The sequence below is a fragment of the Petromyzon marinus genome, chromosome 84, assembly GCF_048934315.1.
Source record: "Petromyzon marinus isolate PM22_M1 ecotype Great Lakes invasive population chromosome 84, UKy_Petmar_22M1.pri1.0, whole genome shotgun sequence".
Classification (NCBI taxonomy): Eukaryota; Metazoa; Chordata; class Hyperoartia; order Petromyzontiformes; family Petromyzontidae; genus Petromyzon; species Petromyzon marinus.
The window spans coordinates 753,029-765,137 of record NC_133749.1 but is presented as its reverse complement, the minus strand read 5'-3'; the positions used below and the strand labels follow the sequence as shown (position 1 = coordinate 765,137).

The following is a 12,109-nucleotide window of genomic DNA, read 5'->3' as shown; positions in this document are numbered from 1 at the left end:
GGTGACGTCACCACTAGGTGGTGGTGACGTCACCACTAGGTGGTGGTGGTGACGTCACCACTAGGTGGTGGTGACGTCGCCACTAGGTGGTGGTGACGTCGCCACTAGGTGGTGGTGACGTCACCACTAGGTGGTGGTGACGTCGCCACTAGGTGGTGGTGACGTCGCCACTAGGTGGTGGTGACGTCGCCACTAGGTGGTGGTGACGTCGCCACTAGGTGGTGGTGACGTCGCCACTAGGTGGTGGTGACGTCGCCACTAGGTGGTGGTGACGTCGCCACTAGGTGGTGGTGACGTCGCCACTAGGTGGTGGTGACGTCGCCACTAGGTGGTGGTGACGTCGCCACTAGGTGGTGGTGACGTCGCCACTAGGTGGTGGTGACGTCGCCACTAGGTGGTGGTGACGTCGCCACTAGGTGGTGGTGACGTCGCCACTAGGTGGTGGTGACGTCGCCACTAGGTGGTGGTGACGTCGCCACTATGTGGTGGTGACGTCGCCACTATGTGGTGGTGACGTCACCACTAGGTGGTGGCGACGTCACCACTAGGTGGTGGCGACGTCACCACTAGGTGGTGGCGACGTCACCACGAGAGGTGGTGACACCGTCACCACTAGGTGGTGGTGACACCGTCACCACGAGGTGGTGGTGACGTCGTCACCACGAGGTGGTGGTGACGTCACCACGGCACCCGTACCAGGCTGGGTGCGCCGTGACCCACGCACACAACACAAGCCCTCTCCATACTTTATTACGTAATAACAACAGTAGCAAAAATGCAAAAACTTACGGAGAATAAACTCCTCCTATAAACATTGGTCAACCGTTGTAAACAAACCACCTGGCACACCACAAAATGTCAAACCACCACCACCACCAAAATCCCGTTTCACTCACCCAGTCACTCGAGATGTTGACTACCTCGCCTGGTACGCAGGAGGTCGTGGGGTCGATCCCAGACCCTGACGTGAGATGTTGACTACCTCGCCTGGTACGCAGGAGGTCGTGGGGTCTATCACTATCATCATCACCACGGTGGCTGGGTAGATGTTGACTACCTCGCCTGGTACGCAGGAGGTCGTGGGGTCGATCACTATCATCATCATCACCATGGTGGCTGGGAGATGTTGACTACCTCGCCTGGTACACAGGAGGTCGTGGGTTCGATCCCGAACCCTGACGGGAGATGTTGACTACCTCGCCTGGTACGCAGGTGGTCGTGGGTTCGATCCCAGACCCCAACGGGTGATGTTAACTACCTCGCCTGGTACCCAGGAGGTCGTGGGTTCGATCCCCGACCCTGACGGGAGATGTTGACTACCTCGCCTGGTACGCAGGAGGTCGTGGGTTCGATCCCTGACCCCAATGGGAGATGTTGACTACCTCGCCTGGTACGCAGGAGGTCATGGGTTCGATCCCAGGCCCTGACGGGAGATGTTAACTACCTCGCCTGGTACGCAGGAGGTCGTGGGTTCGATCCCAGGACCCTGACGATGCCTGCTGCTGTTGCTGTATATTGTGAGTCTGTGTCTGTCTCCCCATGGTGAGATGTTGACTACCTCGCCCGGTACGCAGGAGGTCGTGGGTTCGATCCCAGGACCCTGACGATGCCTGCTGCTGTATATTTGGAGTCTGCGTCTCTCTCTCTCTCTCTCCGCCGTTGAGACGTTAACTACCTCGCCTGCTATCATCTGTGACGGCCAAAGTATCTTCACATAAAATAATTTGTAAAATAGTAACAGATGGAGATTGGTCCACACACTCTCAGCTCCACCACCTTGTACCTGGCAAAGCCAGGGGGGGGGTTAACTCTCAGCCGTGCCCGCTATCTACCTGGTAGAGGTAACGGTCTCCACCTAGGGGTGAGATGGAACAGATGAAGATTGATACTCTTTGGTTCTATTGGGTAAAGTCACGTAGGTAAAAACAAAATAATAATAACAATAATCACGGCGTTTCGACCACAACACAAGCGGCCTTCATCAGGCGAAGGGACCAACCTGTCCCGGAGGACAGCGTTTGAGTGAAAAAAGTCAAGCGTAGGTCGCCTCCTTTAAGCTGTGAGCGGCTAAAACGGAAAAAAAAACGCCTTGACAAAGGAATCAGCATAAAATGTAAAGCCGTGCTAGCTCGCAAAAAGAAGGTGATGGTTGTCTAGCTGTGCAAGCTCGCAAATAGAATCAAAGATACATTAGCACCACCGCGAGAGTTTGGGATGCCACTAATTGAATGAACATGCCGTACCATTAAAAATTCCTTCAAAAATTGGTTCGATTCAGAACATTTTTCCAATGGTTGCTTAATTTGAAGCCATCTTCCCCGGTTGAAATCGCGTCCGTGTTTGTACATCTGGATTGCCTCCTCGTGAACAAAATCTCTGATAAAAAAAACCCGTGGGGTTTGCAAAGCTTTAAATCTAGAACAGATGAAGATTTGGTCCACACACTCTCAGCTCCACCACCTTGTACCTAGCAAAGCCAGGGAGGGGTTAACTCTCAGCCGTGCCCGCTATCTACCTGGTAGAGGTAACGGACTCCACCTAGGGGTGAGATGGAACAGATGAAGATTGGTCCACACTCTCAGCTGGATCGGCCCCCGACTCCTCCCCCAAAGCCCCGCCCACCCACCTGCCCGCCCGCCCCCACCCACTCGACACCCCCGGGGCCCCGCCCAGTCGGGAAAGGGGAGCCTCCTCATTGGCCGCCGACGGCGAACAGGAAGTCGAGGGCCCGCCTCTCGGCCTGTGTCAGGTTGGGGTGCCACAGGTCGACCATCAGGACCCCTCGTGGGCCGTCCTCGGCACTGCCTGATGGAATTGGACGCGCGCACACACAGCGGCAGCACGGTGAAAGGCCGCACTCTTATACACGTGTGTGGTGTGTGGTGTAGTGTATGGTGTAGTGTATAGTGTAGTGTAGTACACAGTGTAGTGTATTGTGTATAGACTCAGCACTGCCACCCATAGACTCATAGTGTAGTGTATAGTGTATAGACTCAACACTGCCACCTATAGACTCATAGTGTAGTGTATAGTGTAGTGTATAGACTCAACACTGCCACCCATAGACTCACAGTGCAGTGTATAGACTCAGCACTGTCACTCATAGACTCAGCACTGTCACTCATAGACTCAGCACTGTCACTCATAGACTCAGCACTGCCACCCATAGACTCATAGTGTAGTGTATAGTGTAGTGTATAGTGTATAAACTCAACACTGCCACCCATAGACTCATAGTGTAGTGTATAGTGTAGTGTATAGTGTAGTGTATAGACTCAACACTGCCACCCATAGACTCATAGTGTAGTGTATAGTGTAGTGTATAGTGTAGTGTAGTGTATAGACTCAACACTGCCACCTATAGACTCATAGTGTAGTGTATAGTGTATTGTATAGTGTAGTGTATAGTGTAGTGTATAGTGTAGTGTATAGTGTAGTGTATAGACTCAACACTGCCACCCATAGACTCACAGTGCAGTGTATAGACTCAGCACTGTCACTCATAGACTCAGCACTGCCACCCATAGACTCATAGTGTAGTGTATAGTGTAGTGTATAGTGTATAGACTCAGCACTGCCACCCATAGACTCATAGTGTAGTGTATAGTGTAGTGTATAGTGTATAAACTCAACACTGCCACCCATAGACTCATAGTGTAGTGTATAGTGTAGTGTATAGTGTAGTGTATGGTGTACTGTATAGACTCAGCACTGACACCCATAGACTCATAGTGTATAGTGTAGTGTAGAGTGTAGTGTATAGTGTAGTGTGTAGTAGTGTAGTGTATAGACTCAGCACTGTCACTCATAAACTCAGCACTGCCACCCATAGACTCATAGTGTAGTGTATAGACTCAGCACTGTCACTCATAGACTCATAGTGCAGTGTATAGTGCAATGTATAGTAGTGTAGTGTATAGTAGTGTAGTGTATAGTGTAGTGTATAGACTCAACACTGCCACCCATAGACTCAAAGTGTAGTGTATAGTGTAGTGTATAGACTCAGCACTGCCACCCATAGACTCAAAGTATAGTGTATAGACTCAACACTGCCACCCACTGACTCAGTGTAGTGTGTAGACTCAGCTCTGCCACCAATAGACTCAACACTGCCACCCATAGACTCAAAGTGTAGTGTAGACTCAGCACTGTTACCCATAGACTGTGTAGTGTATAGACTCAGTACTGCCACCCATAGACTCAAAGTATAGTGTATAGACTCAACACTGCCACCCACTGACTCAGTGTAGTGTGTAGACTCAGCTCTGCCACCAATAGACTCAACACTGCCACCCATAGACTCAAAGTGTAGTGTAGACTCAGCACTGTTACCCATAGACTGTGTAGTGTATAGACTCAGTACTGCCACCCATAGACTCATAATGTTCGTACAGACTCAGCACTGCCACCCATAGACTCAGAGTGTAGTGTATAGACTCAGCACTGTCACCCATAGACCATACCGTGTCAACCCGTACGGCTTACCCCGTGTTTAATGTACAGGAGAAATTGAGTTTTAACGTCCATACCACGTTACGGCCTTAACAATACCCGCAGCCAAAATGATAACAAAAATAATCAAGTTTGTGTTTCTCCCTTGTTGATGGGACTTTGTAGGATGAACGTTGAGATTTATAAGGGGTTGACAGATATGCGTGTGTGTACACGTGTGTGTATGTGTGTGTGTACACGTGAGTGTGTACGCGCGTGTGTGTGTCTGTGTGTGTGTGTGTCTCTGTGTGGGGAGCGGTGGTGCAGTGGTTAGCGCTACGCTGCGCTATGAACCTGGCGACCCGGGTTCGATTCCTGCTCACGGCCAACACCGCCAGTGACGATTATCTGAACCGGTCCCGGGCCTCCCCTAGGTCGACTCAGCCTCAAATGAGTTACCTGGTGCGGTGTGTAAACATCGCCACTGGGGAGACAAAGGCGGCCGGGCGTGGTGCTGGCCACCCACCCCCTCGTGTACCGTTACCAGTATTCATAGGTGCTCGCTAGCTAACAGCACTTGCCCCTACAGCCTGTTAAGGCTATATGGGGGATCTTTGTCTTGTGTGTGTGTGCAAGTGTGTGTGTGTGCATGTACGCGTGTGTGTGTGCGTGTGTGTGTGTGTGTGAGTGTGTGAGTGTGTGTATGTGCAGGTGTGTGTGTGCAGGTGTGTGTGTGTGTGTGCGCGTGTACACGTGTGTGTGTGTGTGAGTGTGTACACGTGTGTGTGTGTGAGTGTGTGCACGTGTGTGTGTGTGAGTGTGTGCACGTGTGTCTGCGCGTGTGTGTGTCTGCGCGTGTGTGTGTCTGCGCGTGTGTGTGTCTGCGTGTGTGTGTGTCTGCGTGTGTGTGTGTGTCTGCGTGTGTGTGTGTGTGTCTGCGTGTGTGTGTGTCTGCGCGTGTGTGTGTGTGTGTCTGCATGTGTGTGTGTGTGTGTCTGCGTGTGTGTGTGTCTGCGCGTGTGTGTCTGCGCGTGTGTGTGTCTGCGTGTGTGTGCGCGTGTGTGTGTGTGTACACGTGTGTGTGTGTGTGAATGTGTGTGTGTAAACGTGTGTGTGTGGGCGCGTGTGTGTGTGTGTACACGTGTGTGTGTGTGTGTGTACACGTGTGTGTGTGTGTACACGTGTGTGTGTGTGCGCGTGTGTCTGTGTGAGCGTGTGCACACGTGCCTGAGTGAGTGACGGAGTGCAGGAAGGAGTCATCGAAGATGAGGCATTTTCCTTCTTCCCACTGGCGAGGCTGTCCGGCCACCACCAGCTCCGCTCCGTGGGGGATCACCAGCCCTGGGGGGAAGGTCACGTGGGGGGGAGGGTGGTCACTCAGTCACTCACTCACTCAGTCACTCAGTCAGTCACTCAGCGAGCCACTCACACAATCACTCACTCAGTCACTCAGACAGCCACTCACTCACTCAGCCACTCACACAGCCACTCACTCAGTCACTCACTCAGTCACTCACAGAGCCACTCAAACAGCCACTCACTCACTCAGTCACTCACTCAGTCACTCACACAGCCACTCACTCAGTCACTCACTCAGTCACTCAGACAGCCACTCACTCACTCAGCCACTCACACAGCCACTCACTCAGTCACTCACTCAGTCACTCACAGAGCCACTCAAACAGCCACTCACTCACTCAGTCACTCACTCAGTCACTCACACAGCCACTCACTCAGTCACTCAGTCAGTCACTCAGACAGCCACTCACACAGCCACTCACTCAGTCACTCACTCAGTCACTCACAGAGCCACTCAAACAGCCACTCACTCACTCAGTCACTCACTCAGTCACTCACACAGCCACTCACTCACTCACTCAGTCAGTCACTCACAGAGCCACTCACACAGCCACTCAGTCACTCAGTCACTCACTTAATCACTCACTCAGTCACTCACTCACTCAGTTACTCACACAGTCACTCACTCACTCAGTTACTCACTCAGTCACTCACAGAGCCACTCACACAGCCACTCACTCAGTCACTCACTCAGCCACTCACTCGGTCACTCACACAGCCACTCACACAGCCACTCACTAACTCAGTCACTCACTCACACAGCCACTCACTCACTCAGTCACTCACTTAATCACTCACTCAGTCACTCACTCACACAGCCACTCACTCACTCAGTCACTCACAAAGTCACTCACAGAGCCACTCACACAGTCACTCACTCAGTCACTCACTCAGTCACTCACGCAGCCACTCACTCACTCAGCCACTCACGCAGCCACTCACTCAGTCACTCACTCAGTTACTCACTCAGTCACTCACACAGCCACTCACTCAGTCACTCATTCACTCAGCCACTCGCTCAGTCACTCACACAGCCACTCACTAACTCAGTCACTCACTCAGTCACTCACTCACACAGCCACTCACTCACTCAGTCACTCACAAAGTCACTCACAGAGCCACTCACACAGTCACTCACTCAGTCACTCACTCAGTCACTCACGCAGCCACTCACTCACTCAGCCACTCACGCAGCCACTCACCCACTCACCCACCCACTCACCCACTCACCCACCCACTCACCCACTCACCAACCCACCCACCCACCCACCCCACCCCCACCCACCGAGGTGAGCCCGCACACCCACCCACTCACCCACCCACTCACTCACCCACCCACTCACTCACCCACTCACTCACCCACCCACTCACTCACCCACTCACCCACTTACTCACCCACCCACCCCACCCACCCACCCACCCCACCCACCCCACCCCCACCCACCGAGGTGAGCCCGCACACCCGCTCACCCACCCACCTGCTCACCCACCCACTCACCCACCCACTCACTCACCCACTCACCCACCCACCCTCTCACCCACCCTCTCACCCACTCACCCACCCACTCACTCACCCACAACCCACCCACCCACCCACTCACCCACCCACTCACTCACTCACTCACCCACTCACCCACCCACCCACTCACCCACCCACTCACCCACCCACCCACTCACCCACTCACCCACACGCCCATCCACTCACCCAGCCACTCACGCACTCACCCACCCACTCACCCACCCACCCACTCACCCACCCACCAACCCACTCACTCACCCACTCACCCACTCACCCACCCCACCCCCACCCACCCACCCCACCCCCACCCACCGAGGTGAGCCCGCACACCAACCCACTCACCCACCCACCCACCCAACCACCCACCCACCCACTCACCCAACCACCCACCCACTCACCCACCCACTCACTCACCCACTCAGCCACCCACTCACCCACCCACTCACCCTCTCACCCACTCACCCACTCACCCACCCTTCCACCCTTCCACCCACTCACCCCCCCTTCCACCCACCCACTCACCCACCCACCCACTCACCCACCCACCAACCCACTCACCCACCCACCCACCCAACCACCCACCCACCCACTCACCCAACCACCCACCCACTCACCCACCCACTCACTCACCCACTCAGCCACCCACTCACCCACCCACTCACCCTCTCACCCACTCACCCACTCACCCACCCTTCCACCCTTCCACCCACTCACCCACCCTTCCACCCACCCACTCACCCACCCACCCACTCACCCACCCACCCCACCCACCCACCCACCGAGGTGAGCCCGCACACCCACCCACTCACCCACCCACCCTTCCACCCACTCACCCTTCCACTCACCCACCCACCCACTCACTCACCCACAACCCACCCACCCACCCACTCACCCACCCACTCACTCACTCACTCACCCACTCACCCACCCACCCACCCAACCACCCACCCACCCACTCACCCAACCACCCACCCACTCACCCACCCACTCACTCACCCACTCAGCCACCCACTCACCCACCCACTCACCCTCTCACCCACTCACCCACTCACCCACCCTTCCACCCTTCCACCCACTCACCCACCCTTCCACCCACCCACTCACCCACCCACCCACTCACCCACCCACCCCACCCACCCACCCACCGAGGTGAGCCCGCACACCCACCCACTCACCCACCCACCCTTCCACCCACTCACCCACCCACTCACCCACCCACCCACCCAGCCCACCCCCACCCACCGAGGTGAGCCCGCACACCCACCCACTCACCCACCCACCCTTCCACCCACTCACCCTTCCACTCACCCACTCACCCACCCACTCACCCCACCCACCCACCCACTCACCCCACCCACCCACCCACTCACCCATCACCAACCCACCCACTCACCCACCTACCCACCCACCCACTCACCCACCCACTCACCCACTCACCCACCCACCCACCCTTCCACTCACCCACCCTTCCACCCACCCACCCACCCTCTCACCCACCCACTCACCCATCACCCCAACCCACCCACCCACCCACCCACTCACCCACCCACCCACCCTCTCACCCACCCACTCACCCACCCACCCACCCACTCACCCACTCACTCACCCACCCACCCACCCACTCACCCACTCACTCACCCACTCACCCACCTACCCACCCACCCACTCACCCACCCACTCACCCACTCACCCACCCTTCCACCCACCCACCCACCCACCCTCTCACCCACCCACTCACCCATCACCAACCCACCCACTCACCCACTCACTCACCCACCCACCCACCCACTCACCCACTCACCCACTCACCCACCCTTCCACCCACTCACCCACCCACCCTCTCACCCACTCACCCTTCCACCCACCCACTCACCCTTCCACCCACCCACCCTCTCACCCACCCACCCACCGAGGTGAGCCCGCACGCGTGTGTTGGTGGCGCCGTGGTGTGGATGCACGTGCGTGCCCGGCGTGACGACAGAGTAGAGAGCGCTGCCCAGCGCGTTGCTCCGCACCGCCTTACGCAGGCCGGAGAGTAGCGCCCGGGCCTGGGGGCAGGCGGACATGGCGGCCGCCTGCGAAACCCCCTCGTTGACCAGGAACAGCGTGGCCCAGACGCCCCTGGGCACGGCGTTCACACGCCAGAGGGCGGGGGCTGGTGGGGGGGAGGAGGGTGGGGGGAGGGAGGGGGGGAGGGGAGGGTGGGGGGAGGGTGGGGGGAGGGGATGGTGAGGGTGGTTGTGGTGATGGTGGTGATGATGGTGGTGATGGTGGTGGTGGTGGTGATGGTGGTGGTGATGGTGGTGGGAGTGATGATGGTGGTGGTTGTGGTGATGGTGGTGATGATGGTGGTGATGGTGGTGGGGGTGATGGTTGACCAGGGACAGCGTGGCCCAGAGGCCCCTGGGCACGGCGTTCACACGCCAGAGGGCGGGGGCTGGTGGTGGGGAGAGAGTGGGGGGAGGGTGGGTGGGGGGGAGGTGGGGGGAGGGTGGGGGGAGGGGATGGTGAGGGTGGTTGTGGTGATGGTGGTGATGATGGTGATGATGGTGATGGTGGTGATGGTGATGGTTGACCAGGGACAGCGTGGCCCAGACGCCCCTGGGCACGGCGTTCACACGCCAGAGGGCGGGGCCTGGTGGTGGGGAGGAGAGAGTGGGGGGAGGAGGGTGGGGGGAGGGGAGGGTGGGGGGAGGGGATGGTGAGGGTGGTTGTGGTGATGGTGGTGGGAGTGATGATGGTGGTGGTTGTGGTGAGGGTGGTGATGATGGTGATGGTGGTGATGGTGATGGTTGACCAGGGACAGCGTGGCCCAGAGGCCCCTGGGCACGGCGTTCACACGCCAGAGGGCGGGGCCTGGTGGTGGGGAGGAGAGAGTGGGGGGAGGAGGGTGGGGGGAGGGTGGGTGGGGGGAGGGGAAGTGAGGGGGTGATGGTGAGGGTGGGGGGAGGGAGGGGGGAGGGAGGGGGTGATGGTGGTGATGGTGGTGGTGATTGTGGTGGTGATGGTGGTGATGGTGGTGGTGGTGATGGTTGACCAGGGACAGCGTGGCCCAGAGGCCCCTGGGCACGGCGTTCACACGCCAGAGGGCGGGGGCTGGTGGGGGGAGAGTGGGGAGAGAGTGGGGGGGAGGGTGGGGGGAGGGTGGGTGGGAGGAGGGGAAGTGAGGGGGTGATGGGGATGGTGAGGGTGGTGGTGATGGTGGTGATGGTGGTGGTGATGGTGGTGGTGATGGTGGTGGTGATGGTGGTGGTGATGGGGGTGGTGGTGGTGATGGTGATGATGGTGATGGTGGTGGTGGTGATGGTGGTGGTGATGGTGGTGATGGTGGTGGTGGTGATGGTTGACCAGGGACAGCGTGGCCCAGACGCCCCTGGGCACGGCGTTCACACGCCAGAGGGCGGGGCCTGGTGGTGGGGAGAGAGTGGGGGGAGGGTGGGGATGGTGAGGGTGGTGGTGGTGATGGTGGTGGTGATGATGGTGGTAGTGGTGATGGTGGTGGTGATGGTGGTAGTGGTGATGGTGGTGGTGGTGGTGATGATGGTGGTAGTGGTGATGGTGGTGGTGGTGGTGGTGATGGTGGTGATGGTGGTGGTGGTGATGGTGGTGGTGGTGGTGATGGTGGTGATGGTGGTGATGATGATGGTGGTGGTGATGGTGATGGTGATGATGATAGTGGTGGTGGTGATGGTGGTGGGGTGATGGTGGTGATGGGGGTGGTGATGGTGATGGGGGTGGTGGTGATGGTGGTGGTGGTGATGGTGGTGATGATGGTGGTGGTGATGGTGTTGGTGGTGATGGTTGACCAGGAACAGCGTGGCCCAGACGCCCCTGGGCACGGCGTTCACACGCCAGAGGGCGGGGGCTGGTGGTGGGGAGAGAGTGGGGGGAGGGTGGGGGGAGGGTGGGAGGGGGGACGGGGGGAGGGAGGGGGTGATTGTGGAGGTGGTTGTGGTGGTTGTGGTGATGGTGATGATAGTGGTGATGGTGGTGATGGTGGTGGTGATGGTGGAGGTGATGGTGGTGATGATGGTGATGATGGTGGTGGTGATGGTGGTGGTGATGGTGGTGATGGTGGTGATGGTGGTGTTGGTGGTGGTGATGGTGGTGATGGTGGTGATGGTGGTGATGGTTGTGGTGAGGGTGGTGGTGGTGGTGGTGGTGATGGTGGTGATGGTGGTGATGGTGGTGGTGGTTGTGGTGAGGGTGGTGGTGGTGATGGTGGTGATGGTGGTGATGGTGGTGGTGATGGTGGTGTTGGTGATGATGGTGGTGATGGTGGTGATGGTGGTGATGGTTGTGGTGAGGGTGGTGGTGGTGGTGGTGATGGTGGTGATGGTGGTGATGATGGTGGTGGTGATGGTGGTGATGGTGGTGGTGGTTGTGGTGAGGGTGGTGGTGGTGGTGGTGGTGATGGTGGTGATGGTGGTGATGGTGGTGGTGATGGTGGTGATGGTGGAGGTGATGGTGATGGTGGTGATGGTGGTGATGGTGGTGATGGTGATGGTGGTGATGGTGATGGTGGTGGTGATGGTGGTGATGGTGGTGGTGATGGTGGTGGTGGTGGTGATGATGATGGTGGTAGTGGTGATGATGGTGGTGGTGATGGTGGTGGTGATGGTGGTGGTGGTGATGGTGGTGGTGGTGATGGTGGTGATGATGATGGTGGTAGTGGTGATGATGGTGATGGTGGTGGTGATGATGGTGGTGATGGTGGTGATGGTGGTGATGATGATGGTGGTAGTGGTGATGATGGTGATGGTGGTGGTGATGATGGTGGTGATGGTGATGGTGGTGGTG

General features: G+C 57.5%; 1 protein-coding gene across 1 annotated transcript; it reads right to left on the bottom strand.

The window, feature by feature from the left end:
- Positions 1–734: 734 nt before the first annotated feature.
- LOC142907882 (uncharacterized) lies at positions 735–10,191 on the bottom strand (the record flags this gene model as incomplete). The annotated part of the gene is made up of 3 exons (XM_076057783.1): positions 735–2,801; positions 5,655–5,772; positions 9,219–10,191. Coding segments are annotated over 3 exons (1,200 nt in total), but the record flags the coding sequence as incomplete, so codon positions are not given.
- Positions 10,192–12,109: the final 1,918 nt, after the last annotated feature.